The following is a 25452-nucleotide window of genomic DNA, read 5'->3' on the forward strand; positions in this document are numbered from 1 at the left end:
ATTGCCGCGAACCTGGTTTAAAACGTGTTACCGTAATTCCGTTCTACGAAAGCAACAGCGATTGGCTATGTCGAGCCGTTTATTTATTTATTTATTTATTTGTTTGTTTCTTTATTTATTAAATTCCGCAGGCCATAAAAAAATGGCCCAAGCAGGAGTGGGAGGTGGTACAACGATAATGATATGACCAATTCCATAGTCGTACACGTGTAGGGAAAGAAAAAAAAACAGACAGGTATACAAAATATTCACAAGTAACAAATCACACTTCAAAGTAATTTTCCAGAGATTTTAGTACATTTCCAGACTTAAAAATATGGTGCGGCGGTTCGTTCCAGTCTGTTATTGCGCGATGGAAAAAGGAGTACTTAAAGGTGCTAGTGCGTGCAAAGGTAGGTGTGAATTAGTGGGATGCGAAGATAATGGAGTGAGGACATGCGAAAGGTCTATTGTACTGTTTTTCCTTGATAGGTAAAAAATGAAATTTGTCTCGCGAGTTTCCTTCGGTATTACAATGTTGGAATTTTGATATTAATTATTAGTTCTGTCGGGGAGTCAGACTGGTGGAAGCGATTGCAAATAAACCGAACAGCTAATCTTTGGACTCTCTCAAGATTTTTAATATCTTTTTTAGTGCGCGGATCCCAGACTTCAGACGCGTACTGTAAACAAGGCCGGACTAGTGTGCTAAATGCCAGGAGTTTAGTTCTAGGGGGAGAGCTTTTGAGGGCGTGCCTCAGTAGCCCTAATTTTCAACGGGCAGATGAGCAAATATTTTCAATGTGGCAGGACCAAGGTTAATTGTTGGTGATTGTGACCACCAAGATATTTATATCTTTGTGTAAGTGCAATGGGAGTTCCTTTAATACTGTACGAGTATAGTAGCGGTGGTTTTTTGTTAGTATGCGCATAGATAGTTTTCTCTGGGTTAATGTGCATGTCCCAGCACTCACACGAGGTAATAACTGCATCAATACTTTGGTCCAATAATACTTGGTCATCTGTGAATCTGACTGAATAAACCAGAAGGCAATCATCGGCAAACAGCCCCATTTCAACACCATATATTTATTTAGTTTGTTTTTTGTTATTTGTATATAGTTATTTTAATCAGTTTTTTATCACAATACTCTCAATTTCTCCAAGGCCGTTATAAGGAAGAGTACGCAAAGTTATATAATATAATTATGACCATATTCAACGGTGATGAGTCGAGGTTACTAGCGATGGAGGAGGGAAGGTGGTGGAAGTTTGTGGCTTTCCTGCGTAAAAACGAAGTGAAATGCACGTGCCTACGACAAAGTGCACGTTAACCTAAACTCTTTGGTAAATGCGGCTGAAACGTAACCCGGTGGTGAGAGAAGTTCGTGTTTGATGTCAGAATTGGTGAAGAAAAATTTGCGAAACCGACAGATAAGAGAGATTTTCTTGTGATGTATAAGTTATGAAACCAAGGTTACATATAATAGTTGTTACGCTTGCTGTGCACGAATAGTTAGAGGCAAAAAACCAGCTCAGTGGTTCTAGAACGATTACATTATGTAAGAAAGAGATAAATGGTGGTGGTTCCAAAGAGCTAAACAATACTCAGGCTTCGCCCTAATGGCCGCTTTATCGAAGATTAGTTTTTGCTATTCCTTCCTGGTCGGACCATGATGCTACCAGACCAGACGTGAATGCATTGAGTAGTCTTTTTATTCTCCGACGTCATGCCTCTAAAACTCCCGTTACTTCCAAAGGACGCCCCGCGTGCTGCAGTAATGGGCTCACAAACAGAGGCAGACAAACCACGGCCGCATCACAGCAGCCCACAGTCCTGGGGCTGATTTTAACGCTAACCTAGCTTCTGCTGCTCGCATGGTTACTACCTTGTCTTTTACTAAAATGTGCATCCAGCGTTGCCTATAGTTTTCCAGCCGCGAGTAGGTGAGATACTTGGTATTTGCGATTAACAGATACGCAGCAAACAGAACTTTATTCCCGCAATGATTTACATACACTGCAGATAGTAGCGCCGTCAATTCAATATATGCTACGCGACGTTTGTCAGATTAGAGTGTTAAAACATGCACATTTGTAATTTATGGAATACACCTTTGTATTACAAACGAAATGTGTCCGGAAAATTTTATTTGCAAAAAGAAATTGTGTTAGGGAGAAAAAAGAGCGCACAATTAAGTCTTTCCACAAGAAACACTTGTGCCAATGTAATTTGTTTATGATGAGGGACACACGGAAACTTCAGCCACGCCAGTAGGCGGTGCACATGAACCGTCTTGCGGTTTGGCTGTTATAACTTCTGTGCTACTGGTGAATGCTTACAGTAATTGCAATTTAGTGGATAAGCCCCTATTGTGCAATGATTTCTTCATTATGCGACTCCGTGAGGATCGACGTAGTTGAACGAGTTCTAACTATGCCTCTAGCGTTAAATAACGCGTTAAATGTGTTAGCTTACGTCTGATTTTCGGGCTTTCGCAGTTGCAGGGAAGCAAACATAAAAAATACCGTGCTTTTCCAACTGTCGAGCATATCTTCATTAGTAGAAGAAAATATATCTGTCGCAATTATGCCTCTTCGGCTTCGTGTGACGCAACTATATCGCATTTTTTCTGACGGTGAATGAGGAATATAAATGTGACAGCCAAGGCGAAAACCAGGCCAGCCATAATCCTGTAGAGGTTGTCGTAGGACCCCATGACGTCGCGGAACTGCCCTGCAGATCGAAACAACGTAAACATAGTAAGTGAAAGTGAAAAATATATAAACTCGTACGTGCGCAGGTCCGAAGCTGAGAGGAATGCAAACGAAAGTCAAATGCTTAGGCTTACACTTTACTCAATATGCTATGCTAGACCAATCAGAGGTACATGTGTGCGGATGCGGTCAAGCGTAAATGTAAAATGTCTACACGATTTTCAATATATTTGTCGTGCGTAGAGTTTCGTAGCTGCTGATTGCCGCAGGACATTCAAATTAACGTTTGTTTGTAATAAACGCCACGAACCCTCAGAGTAACAAATGCTGTCTACCTCATGAGCACTAAGTTTTCTTCTGTGAGCACAAGCAAGTGCGACCAAACCTAATCTCGGCGCGCGTGAAGTAAATTAAGAAGCAGCTACCAATTACAAGGCCTTTCATATCCCAAACGAGGCTTCCATGAGCCAAACAGGAAAATGTTCTAAAGAGAACTACACGAACACTTTCTTCCCGTCCTGCACAGCCACGAAAACTAATCGTGTCACTTTGTAGCACTTTTCGCAAAAAACAAATGCAGCGCAACAAATCATGGCGTCGCCTCGATGGCCACATCATCTTTTGGCGGTTTAATGTCGACATACATCACCTAACTAGTCCACGGGTATGTTAAAACCCGACACTGACCTGACGCATCTGCTTTACAGACCGGCCATTTTAGGTCTTTTGTCTAATGTGAACGCTATTGGTAGCGCTCGAGCAAAGGCGGCAGCGCTGGGTTAGGGACGGTAGAAGAGAACGGATCTCCAACGCTTGCGACTACATTGCTTTCTATAGACAGACCATCGTAGGGTTGCCTACCAACGGGCCTTTTTATGGGGAGTCCTACGTTTACTTAAACAAAACGACATTGTAGACTTACGCTCTAGCTTTCCGCCAAATGTCTTGAAATAAATCCATGGTTATTTTTGCACGGCATTTGCTATTGAATCAAAGTCTGTCTATATACTTATCGCTAATCGTTAAGCAGTGGCACAAAGGTTTACTCGTAATACTTTTCGCCGCAGATATGCAGGCACTCTGAAGTTTACATTTTCTTGGTGGACCAAGGGCCGGCTCAGTCTCGAGGCGCACATGGTCTAACGAAGGTGTCAGCAGTGTCAGCAACAAAGTATGTTCATAAATTTGAACATACTTAAAACAGCACTGTCGTGACACATTTCGCACGTGTCATACTAAGCATAGGATTACGAATCCACAAAAGAGTCAAAGTGCACATAACAACACAGTAATTAACCAAAGCGATGAAATTAGTGCACCGTAACTATGTGATAACGTATTACTTTCTTAATATTTTGAACTTGTTTATTGCGAAGAATATATCTAAACATACTTCAAAACTTAATTATTCATATTGCGGCGAACCATGTACGGGATTGTTGATTTATTGCTTAGTTTTACTGCCCGGCCGCGCCCGGCTCTGTTATCTGTGTCCCAAGCGAAGCACGTTTTCCATTCTTTATTTATACGCCGCACGGGCCGTCTCATTCAGATAAGGAGACTGTTTCGCCCTAACGCCACTAGAGTAGAATAATCTTCCTTGATCTACTATGTTGTGGATGTGAATCAACGGTTCGAGAACAACGCCAGCTGAAAGATAAAAAGCCTGCAGAGGAGACGCCGCGGTATTACTCTCACCGACGCTCGTTAGCGCACGTCACTTTGTTGACTGCTGCTTCCCTTCCTGTGTATTCTTCGAGTTGCTAGGGGAGCACAAGTTCGCTCCAATAAACTTCTTTCCCTTGAAGACAACTGCATCGTCTTTGCCTTCGTGAACATATGTAATGCCCGCGGTTTTTTCAATAACTTTTCTTTTACCTAGTTTTAAACATAGATTCACTGGCATGAAAGTGCACATTTTTTCAAATTATATTTAATAATGCAATTTACTTGTGCGAGAAATATTGCTTACGGTAAATCGTTCTAAAGCTGGGAAGGTGTCGTATGCCTCAGTTGGTAGTTAGAATAATTAGAGTTAACTTGATTGTTGGTCTTGTGTTCATACATAGTGTGCAGAACCTTCAGGCTGTAAATTTGGTTGGACCGAAGTATAGAATCTTTACCGAACAAAGCACTTGTCCTCCAGTTTGCGTCGCAGCCATGACCATCTAAATATAACCGCAAAGTTGCTCTTGGAGAATGACGCTGTCTATGTAAATGCATGAATTGGCGCTGTACTGCTTATTGTATCCTTGGTATTTTGTTAGCAGTATCCCATGTCTTCTCAGGCTGGCTATGTTTGTAAAAAATGGGTGTGTATAGTATTCTCTTCTTGATTCTTTTTTTTATCGGTACTTGGCTTGTTTCTGATCATTATCTACGCCTTAGGTATTTCAGGGTGATTTATTTTGTTCAAATTGTGGAACATAGATAGTTTTCCTTTTTTACGCATTCATACAAATGTAAATCCACCAGGCATTGTCCTATGAACTCGATAAAAGCGTTAAGCACGGTATTTAAATTACTTACTCGATAAATGACGCCGAAAAAAACGGATGAACTAGTCGGAAATGTTCGATAGTGTGATTGTGCAACTTGTAGAAAAGCGCGGATGAGGGGGAAAAAGTTCAACTGTATCACAATCGGCGATACATATAACACGAAAACGACCACAGATATCCGCGGTGAGGACGCCTGCCTATATTGCCTAGTCGCAAAAATTTGTTCTACAGTCATTGAAAAGTGCGGCGCTATTCGTGCCAATTTTAGTTGGTAGAGTCACGCATTCGAAAATCACGACAGGATTGCAATTATGTTTTAGCTGAAGTGAGTGCGTCGTCTAAATTTACATATTTGTTGAAATCACCACTAATGATGCATGATTCCTTGTGAAAACGAGATATCAGTAATCGTTAAAAAATCTGTATATTCCCCACGTGACTGTGCATCGTTTTTAATATCCACGTGCAAATCACCATTAATTAGGTATGATTCATTGCACAAACAAGATTTGTCAACAGTCGCTCTCATAATGTGTTCGTCGTCCTTTTGTTCCCAGTATTAGTTAAACACATCGTCATTTTTGCATAGGGAAATCCAGATATTCACAATTATTAGTAATTTCTAAAAATTTGTCAGTACGCGTTACGTCTAGCGTGTCGTTTATATATACACTAGCACCCTCTCTTCTTTTCCGTTCTTTCCTCAGGTGCCCGTGGAACAGTGGCATTGAATCACTCTTAGACAACCAAGCTTCAGTAAGAGAAGAGGGGTCGAACTCACATATAATTCAATAAAATAACATATCGAATTTGCGTGCCTTCTTTCTTAGATTTATTATATTAAAGTGCCTCCTAAAAACGAGCCACCCTTCTCCAGTTCTATGTTAAAAATATTGATGTAATATTAACCAGCGCGTTGTGATCTAGGCCTTCCTGTTGAAAAGGAATCTCAGATTCTCAGCTAGTAATTCCCACGCCATTACCTGCTTGCTGAAGGGAGGCTATTTCGGTTAATTCATCCTGGGAAGCAGTGCAAATAATTCTCGAGGTTTCATTTCTCCTAGAGGGTGACCTTACGTTCGATATCCACACAAACTTTCAGCTGACCTTTTTCTCTTTTTGCCTTGCCGCTTTCTTGTTCTGGTGTGTGCGTGTGCGTGTGCGTGCGTGCGTGCGTGCGTGCGTGCGTGCGTGCGTGCGTGCGTGCGTGCGTGCGTGCGTGCGTGCGTGCGTGCGTGCGTGCGTGCGTGCGTGCGTGCGTGCGTGCGTGCGTGCGTGCGTGCGTGCGTGCGTGCGTGCGTGCGTGCGTGCGTGCGTGCGTGCGTGCGTGCGTGCGTGCGTGCGTGCGTGCGTGCGTGCGTGCGTGCGTGCGTGCGTGCGTGCGTGCGTGCGTGCGTGCGTGCGTGCGTGCGTGCGTGCGTGCGTGCGTGCGTGCGTGCGTGCGTGCGTGCGTGCGTGCGTGCGTGCGTGCGTGCGTGCGTGCGTGCGTGCGTGCGTGCGTGCGTGCGTGCGTGCGTGCGTGCGTGCGTGCGTGCGTGCGTGCGTGCGTGCGTGCGTGCGTGCGTGCGTGCGTGCGTGCGTGCGTGCGTGCGTGCGTGCGTGCGTGCGTGCGTGCGTGCGTGCGTGCGTGCGTGCGTGCGTGCGTGCGTGCGTGCGTGCGTGCGTGCGTGCGTGCGTGCGTGCGTGCGTGCGTGCGTGCGTGCGTGCGTGCGTGCGTGTGTGTGTGTGTGTGTGTGTGTGTGTGTGTGTGTGTGTGTGTGTGTGTGTGTGTGTGTGTGTGTGTGTGTGTGTGTGTGTGTGTGTGTGTGTGTGTGTGTGTGTGTGTGTGTGTGTGTGTGTGTGTGTGTGTGTGTGTGTGTGTGTGTGTGTGTGTGTGTGTGTGTGTGTGTGTGTGTGTGTGTGTGTGTGTGTGTGTGTGTGTGTGTGTGTGTGTGTGTGTGTGTGTGTGTGTGTGTGTGTGTGTGTGTGTGTGTGTGTGTGTGTGTGTGTGTGTGTGTGTGTGTGTGTGTGTGTGTGTGTGTGTGTGTGTGTGTGTGTGTGTGTGTGTGTGTGTGTGTGTGTGTGTGTGTGTGTGTGTGTGTGTGTGTGTGTGTGTGTGTGTGTGTGTGTGTGTGTGTGTGTGTGTGTGTGTGTGTGTGTGTGTGTGTGTGTGTGTGTGTGTGTGTGTGTGTGTGTGTGTGTGTGTGTGTGTGTGTGTGTGTGTGTGTGTGTGTGTGTGTGTGTGTGTGTGTGTGTGTGTGTGTGTGTGTGTGTGTGTGTGTGTGTGTGTGTGTGTGTGTGTGTGTGTGTGTGTGTGTGTGTGTGTGTGTGTGTGTGTGTGTGTGTGTGTGTGTGTGTGTGTGTGTGTGTGTGTGTGTGTGTGTGTGTGTGTGTGTGTGTGTGTGTGTGTGTGTGTGTGTGTGTGTGTGTGTGTGTGTGTGTGTGTGTGTGTGTGTGTGTGTGTGTGTGTGTGTGTGTGTGTGTGTGTGTGTGTGTGTGTGTGTGTGTGTGTGTGTGTGTGTGTGTGTGTGTGTGTGTGTGTGTGTGTGTGTGTGTGTGCGTGCGTGCGCGCGCGCGCGCGCGCGCGCGCTTTATTGCACGAAGGGTACGGCAATGAACTGCAGCCAACTTTTTGTGTTGGGGGAAACGCAGTATTACTCAGCCATGTAGCAATAAAGGAATAATATCCAACAAAATAAATTAATTCGGCTGCACCTGTTACTGCGACGGTTTTGGAAAAACAGATGTCCCGGATGTGGGAGGAGCAATACGCCGTTATCAGGTTTATTTAACTCCTCAAGAAGGAGTTTACATATTGCTGACATCCGGGTATCTGTACCTACGTGTCCTCACCGTTTGCAAAACCCGGTCATGTACTGCTTCCTTTCATTTCGACCAGCGCAGGACTTTCATCCATCCTAAACAGCGCTTAACAACACAACGACAAAGAAGAGGGGTCACAATACGGCGCTGACTCTCAACTAAATCTTTAATCGAAAGAAAACACACATATATAGAATCATACACCACACGTGTCACTAAACGTCATCACTCTACAGCAGTGCGCCAACAATCTTATCGTAGCCCACTCCCCCCCAAAAAAACACAACCTAAGGCATCGTCTTTGACAGCAAGGCAAATTACATATAGTACAGTGTCACAGAAGCATGGCTAATGCACTTCCCTTCACTTTTTCTTATATAAAACGCTTGCCCCAACTCTCTTGACAACTCATCATTGTGGCGCAAAAGAATACACGTGTCCTAATACAATGGGTTGCATGTTTCTTGTCTGTTTTCCTCGTGGGCCTTACAGTGCCGAGTGATATACGCAAAATGATTATTCTTGAGTGAAGCACGGTGCTCCATCAGCCGTACATTGACGCACCTCCAAGTACACCTCCCAAGGAGTTTTATATTGTCTCTTTTCACCCTGCCGCCAACGGTTCCGCTAGCCCCGCTACCGCGAGCGCTTCCCGGACCTTGTAAACTTTAAACGTTCTAAAAACCCGTCTGCAACATCACTTTGCTTGGGGGAAATTAAACAAAACTGAGGCAGAAGCTGTATTACCGACACAGGCATAGGACTCAGACTATCCCTACTTAAGGCTTAAGAAGACATTGGAACGAGCTAGTTCGTGCTCGCTGTATCGCAGGCGACCGTGAAGCGAAGCACAAATTAAGCGAAGGACGTCCCAAACACGTCACTTCCGGCACACGTCACATCAAGACAAATGCGTGTGCCCAAGAGAGAACCAAGAGACGAAGGGCTGTATAGGAGATGGTGAGGACATGCAATAGCTCTGGTGCCGATAGAGTCGTAGCCAAAGTGCGGACGCTTCAGGTGAACAACGGAGGCCGCCGTTAATGAGCGGCAGGACAGGCACAATTTCGGTGTACGTTTGAGCACCGGAAACTAATTGTCGTACTCGGGTAGTAGATGAGTGCGCACAGCGTCGCGGCAAAGACGTGCGGGCAGCTCTCAACGTCGTGCGTGGATGTAGGAACGACGAGAAGACTGTCGTTGGCGGGGGGCAACATCACGCCTAGCACTCGTCATATGGGAGGCGTTGACGGGAACGTCCGGATGGGTACTTCGCGAGCGCTCGAATAATTCGACAAAGACTCGGAGAGTGTTGAAAACCCGTGCTCTACACCACGGCCTGAAGAAACACAGTGAACGCTTCGCGGATGTCAAGAATAAGGCGCTATATCCATCGTGGAGAAAAATCAAAATGCATGAGAGAAGCATTGAGACCGTGATGGAAACGTTCGATGACATCGTTTGATATTTGGTGGAAAGATGTGGTCGTGCTTATGCGATTGACGCCACGGAGTGGAGATAAGTTAGCGGAAAACGTGGCATTGAACCGACGACCACGGTCACTAGTAATTGTGAAGGGGACATAGCGGCTGACCAAGAGTGAGATGAGAACTCGAACAATAGCCGTGCGGAGGGCATCGCTTCAGGTAAAGTAAATAAGGCTCCATTTCAGGTTAAGAGGTAGCAATGGTCCTCGCAAGGACGAAGGGGAGTGACAATATCAACAGTGGTGGCTGAAGCGGGAAAACGGGGTCGGCGTGTGTGAAGCGAAGACGCAGTATGGCGGGGCACCTTAGATTGCTCACAGCTGAGACGAGTGCGGCTACAGCGAGGAAACTATATGTTGATAATTTTTGATAAAGTTGAGAAGATAAATTTGAGAGCTCTGACTGAAGCGCACAGTTATTTTATTCTTTGTGTTTGACACTAAGAGGGAAGTTTACCACGACTGCTGGTCACTCCGCATGGCTCATGTCGCGACGTGTTGTGCGGTGAAGATGCATGTCCGGGCAAAGTTTGCGCGTTGACCGGCCCCCCAACTTTACTCCAATGTCCGGCTAAACCGCCGGAGCGCGCAACGTCCGGAATTGCGGATGAAAGAATGAATCCCTGCTGCTCCCTAAGCAATGGGACTGGCATTTAACGTCATTTCACAAATGGCTCAAATATTCCGGCACTGCTTGTGAGCAGTTTTGGTGTACTATTGGTTTTTCGAGCGGGATGGCGCAGAAAAAGCAGATTGGCGCAGCACACGTACAACTAGACCAAGAATGAAGGACGTCAAAGACGGTCCCGTTATTCCGGCAAGGCACATGGCGACGAGGACGGCCGGTCGACGTAGGACCGGGAGGGCAAGTCCCAATCACTGAGCCAACACTTTCAAACACCAGGATGGTATTGCGCGCGCGGTGCAGCTAGAATTATAGTTGTCGGAACTTCGAGCGGCGCTCATGGTGGCGAAGTCGACGACACTTCGGCCTTGTTCTGTAGCATGGATTACGGCGCGAGAAACAGCTTTAACTGCAATGAATTTGCGCTGACGTGACGAACGATGCGGATGGATTCTCAATGAAGGCGAGCGGCCTGATTTCGGGGGGACCATAAGAGGTTATCCTGTACATTTGGAATTTGTAGTCACTAAAGATATGAAAGCGTCGTTCTTCCGTCCTGGATGGTCAAATGTATGGCGTGTAAAGATAGCGTCCAACTTGCGTCTATGAGGTGCAAGTTTCATAGTGATGCTGATGGGTGGCAAATACCAGTGCCAAACTACTGCAACAGCGTGCCGATATAGGTGTCACAGCCGCCCAACGCGACGGATCTTACGGCGTCGCATTGGGGATAGACGTTCAATGTCGCACCGGCACTGCCTTATTTTGTGCCTGTAAACTTGCAGTCAGGATTGTCGTTACATGCTGTCAACGTGTAAAGGCGGCAGCATCATTCGCTGTCAGCGCCTCGCGTCACCATCATCATCACCTTATGTACGCCGACTGCAGGGATAAGGTCTCTCCCACATATATCCAATTATCCCGGTCCTGTCCTAACTGCGACCACTTTATCCACGCAAACTTCTTGATCTCGTCTGCCCTTCTAACCTTCTGCCGCCCCGTGCCACGCTCTCCTTCCCTAGAGATCCACTCGGTTCCCCTTAAAGACAACGGTTATCTTATCTTTTCATTACATGCCCTGCCCACACACATTTCGTTTTCTTAACTTTGACTAGTATGTCCTTAACACGCGTTTGTTCCCTGACCCACTCCGCTCTCTTCTTGTCCCTTAATGTTGCGCCTATCATCTTCCGTTTCATTGCTTGCTGAGTCGTCCTCAATTCAAATTGAACCTTTTTAGTGAGCCTCCAAGTTTCTGCCCCGTAGGTGAGCACCGGTAAGATGCAGCTGTCCTATACTTTTTTTCTGCAGGGACGATGATAGGCTGTTATTCATTTTCTGAGAATGCCTGTTACATGCACTCAATCCCATTCCGTCTAATTATTTCTGCCTAACGGTTGGGATACGGGATTGCTTAAGTAGGTTGCCTAAGTAGATATATTCGCTTACCACTTCCACTGCCTCGCCACCCATCTCAAACCGCTGTGCTCCCCCTAGGTTATTGAGCATTTCTTTAGATTTATGCGTATTAATTTTCAGGCCGTCGGTCCTACTGTGGTTGTCCAGTGGGGTAAGCATGCTTTGCAATTAGTTACTGAGGTATTCGCCTTAACCTTCACGTCCCCCTGTTTCCAATGCAATGTTTTAAATACCTTTTGCACACATGCTGTGAATAACATTGGAAAGATTCGTCTTTGTCTGACGCCCTTTATAGATATTTTACTGTTCTACTTATGGAGGACGATGGTAGGGGCGAACTCATTGTAGATATCCTCAAGTATTCTTACGGTATGCTCGTCTCCACCCTGATACCGCAATGCCTGAATGACTGCTGAGGTTTCAAGCGAGTCAAATGCTTTCTCATAATCTATGAAGGCTATGTACAGGGCTTGAGTATACTTTGTGCATTTCTCTATCACCTGAATAATTGTTCGAATATTGTACGTTGTTGATTAGCGTTCACTAAACCCTGCTTGTTCATTAGTTTGTCCACCAGCCGCGGCGGCTGAGTGGCTAAGGCGTTGTGCTGCTGAGCATGAGGACTCGGGTTCGATTCGCGGCCGCGGTGGCCGCTTATCTGATGTGGGCGAAAAGTAAAAACGGCCGTGTGTATGAAATCGCGGCGTAAGTTCAAGATTCCCAGGTGGTCAAAATTAATCCGGAGCCCTCCACTACGGCAGGCATCATCGCCTGTGTTGAGTTGGCGCGTTAAACCCTACAAACAAGCCAACAATCAACCATTCGGTTGAATGAAATGTAAGGTGGCAGAAATTACGTTAGCGATTGCCTTGGTAATTACCTTGTAGAGGACTGAGAGTAAGCTGATCGGAATGTACTTTTTCAAGTCCCTGATGTAACTTTTCTTGTGGATTGGAATTATGGTCGCGTCCTTCCAAGGTTCCGGTACACCCGCAGGCATTTTAATCGGGTTACAGCACCACTATCATCACCCCAATGGCATCCTACAATCATTATCTGCTGTGCGTGGCATGGAGCACATTTCCAAGCGACATCAGAGATGGAACACGACTGCGCTGCGGGGGCGGGCGCTGTCATCGGCGGTGCTGACCGGGACTATCCACAAATGCTGACCGGGACTATCCACTCAGAATAACTATGGAAAGCCCTTGCATACCGAGTCTACAGCTTCCTCCCACCTCGGTCGCCTACGCAACCCCGCAATTCAGGGAATGCAAGAAAGAATGTACGAAATGCAAAAATTAAATGTAGCAACACAACGTATTTTAATAACAATTTTATGAATACAACAGGACTACCCCTACACAGCTCTCAAGCAGATGCTTATAGTCTGTCTTCGTGGTGCGCTGGGCTGCCTCATGTGCAACCCTTTACTAGGGAAAGATGACTAAACAAAAACCCAAAGCGCTTACACACAAAGCATAGGATACTTTTCCTGCAAAAAATACATAACAGCAACATCCAGAACTCTTAAAGCGTGGGAGAGTGGGGATTGGGTATTACAAAAAATCGAACACTAAGAAGAAACGTGGTATCGAGCCTACTCAAGCTTCTGCATATGTACTGAATTTCAGAATCCGGGGTTCGCGGAAACATCAATATTTTGGGCTACAGAATCACCAACGAACACGGCGCAGTTTCGTAGTTGCCAACACGTTTACATCAACCTTTTAACCTGCTACACTGCAATGAGAGTACTAGCATGCGAATAGAATAGCGGTGTTGCTCATGCTCTTACTGCTACCGTACAGCACTGAGTGCGAAGAGATTGGTCACTACGGATTCCAGCGAGCCACGCCACCGGGCAGGGTCGCCTATCGCCGCGCGCTCACCTCTGATTGCGTGGACAACCACGTTAGAAAAGCAGCACAGTACTGTACACCCACCCCACGGGCAATCGGCCGTCATCGTCTAGCTCACTACCACGCAGCGGGAAAACAACGGATGGTGCAGCAAAGTCCAAGAAATTCCTTTGTTGCACAATCGTCATTTTAAGGGAATATCGCCATACAAGTCACTTGATGGCCACGAGTTTGTGGCAACGTGATTTTACTCGAGTCCTTAAACGGTCGAGGTACAATACATGCTTCTCAATACACTAATGAATGTACACTGTAAACCATAGAAACCGGACGCAAGGGGAGGTGAGTGCCTACAAACATTTCCCGCTCCACGTTCGCAGCCACATCACCTCGAACAGAACGGGAAAATCCTGTCATAACTTGTTCACTGCTCACCGCAGCCGCTCTTTCCAGTATGGAAAGAGCGAGCGTGCGTGCATATCCTCTCCCCAGAAGAAAAAACGCCAGCGCCACCCTGCGCCATGGTTTTGGGGCTACATCCCGGAATCTCGTCTCCTTAACTAAATGCCCTGATAGGACCGAAAGCAGGCCGACCCCAACTAACTATAAGGGAAATATTCCCATACAAGTTATGGAAAAACCACGATTTTGCTGCCACGAGATTGTGCTCGAGCCCTTAAATGCTCGATGTACAATACATGCTAGTGAACGTGGATCTGCACTGTGCAAAGGATTTTATGCTAAATGCCGCACTGATAATTTAAATTTGCATCGACAGGTATTTTGGTAAAAATACATTTTTGTATTGACAATGAGTAGAGAAGTCTTCAAAAGCAACGAAGTGTCCCTTAAGGAGTCAGATTCGGAAAATAGTAAATTAGCCAGCCCTACGAACAATACAAGCGGTTTCCCGGAATGTTTCTCTAAAAGCAATCGATGAAGTTTGTTTGTGCTACGCTGATAAATACAGTAGATACAGCTCTTGGGACCAATGCCTGCTGGTCCCTCTCCTTCACTGTTTGCAGAATAATTGACACGAGAGGCGTCATGGTGTTAGGTAAGACAAATGAAGGCGGCGTTACTTTCCTGGACCCACCAAAAAGCCGTGGCACCTTTAGAACAATCGCGTGTTGGTAAAACTCCTCCCGACAGGAAGGGGACTAGATGGCCTTATACGGAGTGGTTAACTTTTTAGAAACTGGAGGCACGTGCAAGTGAAGGTGAGTGCCTGCAAATATTTTCCGTTCCAAGTTCGTAGCCACATCACCCCGCACAGGGTGGGAAAAACCTACACATAAAATGAACGGCAGTAATGTCTGCGTACGCAAAGCCGCACGTGTTCGCGTGCGCAGGGTTGCAACTTTTAACAAAATCATTTCAAGTGAACAGAAAACGGTGGTGAACTGAACGGGTCAAGTCGTTCATTTGTTGAACTTACAGGTGTTTTGCGGGGGCATCTGCATTATTCTCAGCCACACTTTCTTCCCGCTGACCGAAAATAACAGAATAATTATGAATATTACTGCAAGCCATGCATTCTGCTTCTATACTTCTGTTTTTCTTTTACCATTCGGGGGTGACGGGCTGTGTTATCATTCAATAAAGCTTGGTGCTGGGCTACTTGGTATCTAGACATCATAGAACAAATTGCGCTGTACTTTACACGATGACCACAGCAAAAAGAAAAAAGGACACAAGAAACGGATGATGCGGATAATCCGCGTCGTGTGTCCGTTTTCTGTTTCGCTGTGGTTATTGTGTAAAGTTCAGAGCTATATTTCCTATGATGGGTTATCAGTGTTTCAAGCAACGTGCATGTATCTTTTCCTTTTTTTCGAATGCCGCTCGCGCAATCTCGTTTTGATAAGGAAAGTGTTTGGCCCTGATGTCTCTAGCGTAGAATAATCTTTGATCTCCTGTGTTCTCGTTCTTATTCGACGTTTCGGTAAACGATCTCGCCGAAAAATAAATACTCCCCCCGCAGCCACCGCGGTATTCGATTCGCCGACTCTCGTCTGCGCACGTCATCTTTTGACTGCTGCTTCGCCGCCTGTGTATTCTTCGCATTCTTTGAGTTGGTAGGGGTGCACAAGTTCGCTCCAATAAACTTGGTTTGCTTTCAAGACTGGAGCATTTCCTTTTGCTGCGTGAAAACATTCGCAACTCCAGGGTGCGCGACGCATTCTGGCAACATTAATCCCAACAACCAAAATGCCGTCGCAAAGTAGTTAATCCGTCGAAGATTCTCTCACAATCGTACTGAGATCTTTAGGCTGCAGCGTCAATTAGCGTTGTCTTTGGCGAGCAAGAGCGCAAGATTTCAACTGTCGAGCTTATCTTGATCGAGGTCAAAGATCGGAGCGATGAAAACAGCCCAGATTGAATCTATGGGCCTGCAAACGTCGGGAGCGACCGAGAAGCGCATCGCATTTCACTCAAGATGAGCTGCCTCTCTAGGGGCCGAATTCTCCAAAACGACGGGCCGTCGCTTTGAAACGACGGGGTAGCGCCATTGAAATGTATGTGTACTGGGGTTGGGGCCGTCGCTTTGAGGCGTTCAGCGTGAAGCAGGAGCTGCAAGAAAAGCACTGTGACAAGGACGCGAAGCGACAAGTGAAATGACGGAGGGCATTGGGTGTCGCTTCGCGTCCTTGCCACAGTGCTTTTCTTGCAGCTCCTGCTTCACGTTGAACGCGTCAAAGCGACGGCCCCAACCCCAGAACACATACATTTCAATGGCGCTACCCCGTCGTTTCAAAGCGACGGCCCGTCGTTTTGGAGAATTGGGCCCTAGCTAGCAAAAGATCGTTGAAGGGCACTGCTCGTGAGCACCAGGGCTGTAAAAAGAGTGCAAGCACCTTGCTGCCTCCGTCACTAAATGCTACCGGTACGCCGTGGAGTATTAACTACTACTGTTCAGGCTGTGATATGGCATCAACGTAACCTTATGAATCTGGTGAGCGTGCAAACTACAGAAAAATGCGCTACTCCTGTTCTTTTAAATATCGGCAGATTTTTAGATTGTGCGCTGTATTGTGTGCTGTCGAACTGGGTTTGTTACGCAGTGGGCTCGGTCGCCCTGGTGGACTCTGCATTTTAGATGGTGGCGAAAAACGGAAACACCGTATGCTAGAGGTATGGATGTTCAGCTGGCCAATTTCTGTAGGCAACAATCGGCGTAGAATTTAAACAGCCTTTTATGCCACATTGCATTAGTACTGTCTTTAGTAAGTTTTGTATATGTTGTGGCACTGTGTGTAGTTCCACAATGCCGCCTGATTTTTATTTTGTGCTTACTGTTATGATGCCTGCCTTCGGTTTGTTTGATACCACCATTGTAATTTATGTCGCATTATAGTCAGTTTAAATAACTTGAAACAATAATGTCAGTTTGTAGTTGTGTTGCACTAGTATGTAAAAGTAGTCAGCCTAATTCTCGCTTTCATAACGTCCTGATGTTGCATAGATCAGCAATAAGCAAGGGTCGCGGCGCGCATTCACAATCTGCAATACAAAAAGCTGTTTTTGCTTAACCACACCTTACCGCTAACGAGAAGGCCAATCATGCTCTGACCGATGCACGTTGTACAGCAGAACTAAGAGTAATCGTCTGGAAGGCGTTACGATAGAGCAAGAATGGAAACCGCTTAGCTTGCAGCGTTTGGCGGTAAGCCGATCAATTTACTTCTTATTCTTGATATTTGGTCATAGTCTGATGCTGTAGCAGCGTTTACAAATTGGTGCCCCTCCTGAGAGAGTTATGCATGATTGAATTTCAAAAAAGCAAAGGGGGCTATTTTAAGCGACTTTTGAGTTAACTTCGTTTAGTCGACCAGAGCTTGCAGTCTAGCAAGTGTGCAGGGGTTGATTTTGCGTGATAAGGGGAGAGCTATTGAAAAATATGTCGGCATTTTCTCTAAAAGTAACGCACACCTAAGTACAATTTAGTATTTAATAATCAACGTTTGTTTTGTTCTTCAGGAATGGACTGCACCGATGAGGGCTGTAAACAGATGCAGCAACTCTAGTGAGGCTAATACGATAAAGGAATGAACAATTGGACCATTTATGGTGTAGACATCTTTTTCTCCAAGTGCTCCAGATGTAATTTGAAGAGCCCTTCTCAATTGTTACATGAGCTGGAGCCGCCAGTTCTGCAACGGCAGTAGCATTGCCTTGCTTTTCGGGAGTGAAAATGGGTTCCCATGCACATCCTGCAAAAAAAGGAAAGAAAAAAAAGTAAACAGGCAGTTCTGGTGCCAGGTGATGAATAATGTGCTTCTTTCAAGTAACTAGCACGAGCAAGCTTTGCGCTTTATGTGACCGCGAAGATGACATACAGCTTGGTTTATTGGAAATGCTCCGAAGTCCACATCTTGCCGCAATTTTGGTGGATGGGAACTTCGCAGCTATCATGAAAGTGTAATTGTTCAATGGAGTGGTTTTCAAACGATCTGCATACTTCACCTATGAAATGGGAAGGGCTGTGTGACTTATTTGAGGGCGCAACCAAATATTGGCACTCAGAACAGGGACTCAACATACCGTAATGAAAAAACCGGCAGATTGGAGCCACTGATCAGGCCTAAAAAAACTCTGCAGATCTTTTTATGCTTTGCTGGGCAATTGTGTAGTGATGCGCTTTGTTCGATCGATGATGAGTTTGGATTATTTGAGGCTTTCCAGTACGCTTTCCAGAAAACAGCAGTGAAATTTGCTAAATTTGTTTCAGGTTTCTGTAGCGCAATGAAACACACATTAGCTTCGTAAAACAAGTTATCCAGTTTTGGTCCCAACCAGTGGAATCGGTTTTATTTTTCGGAGTTTCTTTCGCTGCGCTACTCCGTGATCACATACGAGCAGTGAAGCAAGCCGGGTCCATAATGTTCTCCCGCACTTAAAATGACCCGACAATAGTTCACTAGCAACCTATTTTCTGCAAAGGATCATCTTGCAGTACATAAAAGCAATGTTATCAAACGGCTGGTTTCTTCAAACTGTGCATAAGTGCTAGTTTAGTCATTTTAGGGACAACCGTCGGTGGCTTATTACAAGAGGGCCTTTTTCTCGGCTTCTCTTTGGGTATCACAAGGTTACACTTGGCCCAGAAGATTAAAATTAAAATAAGAAAGTAATTTTGGCTTTTAGAAAATTTTGCGTTTTGAATCCAGATCCCTGTGCTCCTCAGCAGGAAATGTGGCCGCCCACGCGCAAGCTTTTAAAGCTTTGAATTGCCTGTGTATGTCTGGCTGGTTTCAGCGCATACGTGCCTGAATAAACGTTCACTGTGTCTGGTATATTTCACTATAAATGGAAATAGCATACAAAACAGCAAATGAAACCAAGAAATACATGCTGTTGCTGCTTTAACCCCATGCTGACACACACGCGGTATTTCCACACAGACAACAAGAGAATGGGTTGTACCGGAAGCAGCGGCTCTCGCTGCATATATGGGCCACGTTCCTGATACGATGCCAGCCTTTTCTGTGGCTACACCACCCTGGCTCTACCATCAGGTGATGGACAACAAGCCTCTGCAAGGCTACTTGTCCGAACCTCTGGCCTTCATCAACCTCCGGATGCAGCCTTCCTTCATGTCCGTCACTGGGCTCCTGCGACGCGGACACGAGTCATGCAGGCTTTCGTGGACGCCGGGGCACACGACTGTCTCGTAACCACAGCCTTGGCTTGTCCCTCTCACCCAACCTTAAACCAGTGCTACGCCTGCAAGACCCTCCGCCCTCTACAAAGCCTGTTGGCAGAACTTACTGCAATTCGGGATGGGCTCCAAGCGCTTGCATCAACAGCAACAACTGGCGTGAAACTGGAAATATACACGGACTCAACGACAGCGATACGTGATCTACGTCGCGTTGCGCGTAGCACTAGCATGTCGGCACGTATTCACGCAATCCTAGACACCTACCCATGCCCTGTGCGTGTGTTCTAGGTTAGCCGGGACATTCTTCCTGCCCACATAGAGGCGGATCGCGCCTGTCGCCGTATAGACCTTCCACGGCCGCTACCACTTGTTCCGGTGTCCACCCTAGAAGAACTGCTGGTGGACTTTCCACCAGCAGTTCTTCTAGGGTGGACACCTCCGCCGCGCCACGCGTGCTTTACTTCCACCGCGTGGAACTGACCTCCCCAGTGGGCTCGCTCCCTGGGAGGAGGTCCTGCTGCGGAGGCTTCGAGTTGGGATGGCCTTATCCCCAACAGTGACCACGCTTGGCCTGTCTGCTATCACGCACCTGCGGTCCCTGCATCCGTACGGTCTCTGCGTCCGAAGCCGACACGAGCCACCTTCTATGGACCTGCCCTGCCCTTCAAATCTCTCGTCTGCAACACCTCCAGGGCACAGGGCTACAGCCTGGGAGACCCCCTGGTCTACATCGGTGGATATGGGGCCCTCATTACCGGTCTCGGCTGGCGTTTCTGCGTGAAAGCATTGCGATGTTGTGTATATACTGTCATGCCATAAGGCAAACTCTCACATAAAAAAAGAATGGGGATGATGATGATGTTTGAATTTTTATGGCGCAAGGTCGACTGAGGGCAAACAGCGCCAAAGAATGATTACTTCATTTGGGTGACATGAAAGTAAAAGTGAAGCATTTCAGTAAAAATAAACGAAGTAAAACACAAGCTAATAAAGATGACTGATGTAAAGGACCAGGTTTTCATGATGCATGATAAGAGATGAGGTGTAAAATATTGACATTAGTGAGAAACTTAAAAACACGCTTGATAAAAAAACATGGGCTCGTCTCCTAAAAATATGATGGGTAAAACAGGATGTATTGTCTGTGTAGTTGTTGGAAGGGTTTGCGTCGTGTGGTGTCAAGTGCCTCACATTGAAGTAGCACTTGGATCATGGATGGGGCCTCTCCACACCTGCTGCACATAGGTCATGGAAGTCCCGCGAGCAGGTGGGAGTGCGCTGCACGTGTGTTGGCCTATCCGTAATCGAGCCAGGGTAACTTCATTGTGTACGTTGTGTGTGTCAGTGGTGTATGCTCCCAACAGTGAACAAAAGAATGGCAGTATCTTACTACGACGTCCGAGCAGTCATGCGGCTGGAGCAATACCCACATATTTCGAAGTAGCACATTTCCGTAGCCGGGATTCTTCTACTCATTTTAAAGCCTCAACATTATGGTCTACTGAATAGGATTTTGCCCCCGGAGAAACATCATCATCCCACAGCAGTATGTCAACAGGTGTTACTGTTGGCCAAATCACAATGGCATTACTGCCTAAATTTGTTTTACGGAATTTTCGGCAGGAATAAGCAAAAGTAGGCTCAAAGATGTCGAATACCTAGTGTGCAAGAAGCGCCCTCTCTTTTGGTGCCATGACTACCAACGGTTGCTGTTGGGTGTGGTGGCTGACTTGGACACAAGCTGTCAGAAATTGGCGCTCCTACACTCCTTCCTCCTTGAAAATGATGGTGTCCCAGGTTGGCACGAATAATGATGTTGGTTAAATTGGCATAAAAATGAGCAATGTTGTGTCACCTGCACCACACAAGTGTTAGCAGTGGTGATCATTGGCGTGTCAAGAACATCTGGGCAGCCTCATGCGGATACAGACGTCCACCTGCCCTGATTACAAGTAAGGTAGAAAAGAATGGGCACTCTGCACATTTTTAGAGCAGGGTTTTTAACTTATACTTAAAGTGGTCGATGGTGGACCGGTGCATCCTCAGCTGCCTTTCGGCGCTCAGCTGTTCATGTCGGGAAGCTTTCCCTGCGTCATAGGTTGATGATTTTGGCAGGTCCTGACTTGGAACAGCTCTTTTCTTTGGCAGCTTCCTCCTCTATTAGTAGCCTGAAGACCCAGTTCAGGATATCATTAGCCGCAACACGCAATTTTACATGCAAACCACTGTACATATCAGCTCAGCACTCAAAAAAAGGTCTGTTAAACACGACTTCGTTTATATCGAATTGCTGCCAATGTTTTTGCACAAAATATCTGACTTGTTATGTCAACAATAACAGCACGCAGCTTACAGGTGCCAGATAAACTTATTAGGCGAACATATTATGCCGTGGCGTAATGACTGTGGCGCTCGGTAGCCGTGGGTACAGTCAGGTTTTATGCAATCGGGCTTTGTTTTAAATTATTGCTCTACATTCCGGGCGCACGCTAATTTGCGGTACATGCTTTTTGTCGCAATTTCGTATTTGTCTGCTATGAGACCCACCTTTGACTGTTTTGATTTGCAGGCGCCCGCGACGTTTGCTAATTAATAAGTACAACTTGGTACTACTTGGTTAGCCATCGCGCGGATCACTACGGGCGTTTCGAACACGCACAGCTTAGTTGCGGGAAGCGACTAAACTGGAAGCTCACGTGCGATAAAACTAAAATAAAAGGCGACTTAGCATGCGCAATACAATAACATCGCGCGCTCGCTGCTTGAAGCAGTCAAACCTGCGGGTGTCCTGTCATTCACCGACTTGAGCGTCAAGTAGGTTGCGCTGCGCGTGGGCCGACCGCTGAGATGCGCATTTGAGGTCTGCTTCAAGTACGGATTAAAAAATGATGTAAAATAATGGAGTAAAAAACTCTATATCAAGGCTTCATTAAAACGTGTACCTTGACCTAAGTACCGCATAAAAGATACTTTTTTGCGCATAATATTGGTCCGAAGAGGGCAGTTACAAGTTCGAGCAGACCACACGGGGTGAGCGCACCGACAGAAAGTACTTAGCGAGCATACAATGCGGCTTCATTATAATGAAAAATCAAGCGGCTTCTGACCTGGAAGGTAGTTGTCGTCTTCCGCGCAGTGGTTTGGGCAAACGTGCATGGTGGGCGTCAATTTTTTCCACTTTGCACGGGTGGTGTCCACAATGCTTTGCGAGGCGCGTTGTCTGCTTTTCGCGGGAAGCGGTAAAAAATATGCACTGCTATGCTTCCGTCGTGGTCGTGGAGACACACAGAAGGGGACGCACAAACACTCGTTACACGTCTGCTTTTCGTCTTTGGGTCTTCTCTAGGCGGTATCACAATTACCCAGTTGCGGCGACAAACAACCACGGTATGCCACGGAGAAGTCCGCAACTGGACCTGACTAGGGCAATTGTCGTGACGGCTGCGAAGTGGCGAGGACAAACACAGGGGTCGGCAATTCCTAAGCAATTTTTCATTCATACATGACATGACGTGTTTGCAGCTGTGAACTGCTGCATAGCGACCGGGAAAAGAGTTGACGTTCTCACACTTCCTGCTCCTATGATGTCCAAAGAGCCATGGCCACCATGAAGTGATGAGCCAGTAGCCTAAGAACATCGCTGGTGATAGGGCCGCCTTGGGGAACCATGGGCACGCACATGCACTGCCGTTATTTGAATTGCCATTGGTCAAATTTTAGTTGAAAGGATGCAAACAGTTCTGACTATTTTGTGAGGCCTGAACATCGTACGAGATTGGGTTTTTATAGCGATGCGACCTCGGCGTTTCCGAGCAAATTGAGATTTCAATTCAATAGTATGTCCTTATAAATTCACATTTTCCCGCTGCACCCGTACAAACACCACCTTTAAAATTACAAATAAAATACGATGGATTTTTTAATATACACGTAACAAAATCTTACGCGAAACCTCACATTTTTGTTGCAACCATATGCTGAAGGATTTGCTTTGCATACACTTTTTTCAGTACATTGCAAGCGCTGTAGTAACACTGCTTTTTCGGATTATTTGTTGGCCATTGGTTGCTCCCGAACTATAGTAAACACAGAGAGACTAAAATTTCACGTGATGTACGCTGATCTTCCTTCATTGCACCAGCGCTGCTGTTATTTCTTGAGTGACATTTCGGAAGTTATTTTTATTCGTAAATCATTTCAACTCAAGCCGATGTATTTTGTTGAACTGTCGGAAACATTTACTTCCAAGTTGTATTTTATTTACATTCTCTCTTTGCTGAAATAAATTTGTAGGTGTTTTGGCGAATGACAAAAACAGTAGATGCATTTGGATGAGTAGGGGAACCTACAGTATTTTTTTGTGGAACCGCAATGAGACGATATGCGAAAGCGAGGACGATGTATGACAATCCTGCTTGGGGCACAGCCGCCAACGGCACGTTAAAGCTACTTTTTAACTCTCAAGGTCAATTTACAATGCTCTGCACTCAAGCCTGGCAACGTTCTCCCATTTTAAAAGAAGCAATATGTAGAGTAGGGGTGATATTTCTCTGCAAGGACACGCTTGATTGCCCGGAGAGCGGCAGAATGTGTGTGTTTGCTTTCGCTTGCTTAGTATTACAGCGTATAATTTGTATAATTTATATAATTTGTATAATTAGTATAATTTGCGTTAGTATTACAGCGTTTATTCCCCAACATTAGAACTATGATGTAACTTGTTTTGTCCGGTAAATGAAATCAAAACTGACTTGCCCATAATCATGGGATTGCAGAGAAGCATTGGAAGGAGGATAAGCGCTGATGAGCCGGCAACCAGGTTGACTGCCTCTGGTCCGAAGCAGTCGGCTATGTGCACTTGCTTCATCGTCGCGCACGTTCCCATGGCCACCGATGAGGCCACTCTGATCGCAACGTGCGCTCCGGATGTCGTATGGGGTGTCGCGGTGAACAGTGCACCAAGGACCAGGAGGATAACGGCGCTGAGCACAGGCCGACGGACAATGCCAAGATCGGCGGCAAGAGGCAGTAGCACGCGGCCTGCCATCTCGGGTGCAGCGCCATATGTAACGGTCAACTCAGCGTGCAAACGGGGAACCTCCATGTCCAATGCGTAGTCGACTATCGTAGAGAGGTGAACGGCATTGATGTAGTCGATCAACGCGGCACCCACCGTGGCCACGTAAAAAGAGGGCAAACGTAGTTCCGGCGGCAAGGTGGGCAACGATCCCGGGATTCGAAATTGTCTTCTGTTAAGGTGAGAGCTGCGTTTGGCTTCTGCTGGTGGAGCCTGCGACAGGCCAAGAGCGACGGTCGCAACTTCCGCTTCCACCGTGCTGCGTTTATGCCACGGCGCTTCTTTCAGAGGAATGCAGAAGGCAGTGACATGCATGGTTAGGGCACCGAACACCAGCAGTGCTCCACTGAGGCCGTAGGTAGTCTCCAGGTAAACGAGCACTGGCGGGAAGATAATGGCGCTGACGGGGTCGCTGCAGAACTTGATTCCCGTAGCCAGGCCACGGTACTTCTTAAAGTAGTGCATAAGTAGCACCAAATTGCTCAACAGAACCAGCCCACTTCCCAGTCCTGAAATCGATAGGGAATTCAGCGTTATAACGACGACAATATAAAAAAAATTGCGCTATAGGCATCGTAAAAACTAGCAATGCGTAAAAGTGGATGATCAGCAAATGTATTTGGCTGATAACGTAGGTGACACAGAATTTACGCTGAAGGTGTAAGCAAATATTATTTCTCTGGAATGTTGAGGGTGGTGGCCATTCCTCAGAAGGAACACGTACACACACGCGACGCCTTTATATTCCGTCTACTCATCGTGAAAAAAGGTTCCTTTGAATAACTGACCTGCTTAACACGCGGATGCAAGTGGGAAGGCGCCAAAGCTTCAAGTCTAATTCTTCTCTTGACCTTGAAAATAGCCCCCAATAGAAATTATCTACTCTAGATGGATAACGAAATAATTAGCCGTATAAACTTTACTTCCAATCCTGTCTTTTGTGGTGAATTTATGCCAACAGCCAACACAACGGGCCAATCGTTTTCCAACAGCTCGCACTTTCAAAAGGTGAAAAGCCTTGGGAGATTTTTTTCGAAGGCATTCAATATACAACGAATTCTATCCAAATATCCATCACTTACACTATCGTTCGCGTGCACTGGTTTTTATTTGTTTATTTATTTATGCTGATGTACTCCCAGGACCGAAAAACTACGGAGGGCAGTGGTAAGTAAAAGCACAATTAAAGATGCTAACCCGAAAAAAAAACACGCAGAACAAGGAGGCTCAAAATAAATATACAATACTTTCGGCATCGAACGCGAGCTATACAGTACACGTCCGAAATAATTTACAACCGGGGGGTTTGGCAAAAAAC

General features: G+C 46.4%; 1 protein-coding gene across 2 annotated transcripts in view; it reads right to left on the reverse strand.

Annotated features, from left to right (window-relative positions):
• Window positions 1–1097: 1097 nt before the first annotated feature.
• LOC144165219 (monocarboxylate transporter 12-like) overlaps window positions 1098–25452 on the reverse strand; it is a 58903-nt gene continuing 34548 nt past the window's right edge. The window contains exons 4-5 of one of the 2 annotated variants that reach the window (XR_013321413.1): window positions 19647–24643; window positions 17363–17606 (exon numbers count right to left, since the gene is read on the reverse strand). Coding sequence is in view for 1 of the 2 variants with exons in the window: in XM_077695335.1 (XP_077551461.1) it covers window positions 2568–2716 (149 nt within the window). In the remaining variant the exon portion in view is untranslated. Of the gene's footprint in view, window positions 2717–17362; window positions 17607–19646; window positions 24644–25452 lie in introns of those variants that run through there. The other variant, XM_077695335.1, reaches the window with a different exon arrangement.

This window comes from Haemaphysalis longicornis, unplaced genomic scaffold (genome assembly GCF_048455015.1).
Source record: "Haemaphysalis longicornis isolate Haplotype H1 unplaced genomic scaffold, Haemaphysalis longicornis Haplotype H1 scaffold_14, whole genome shotgun sequence".
Lineage (NCBI taxonomy): Eukaryota > Metazoa > Arthropoda > Arachnida > Ixodida > Ixodidae > Haemaphysalis > Haemaphysalis longicornis.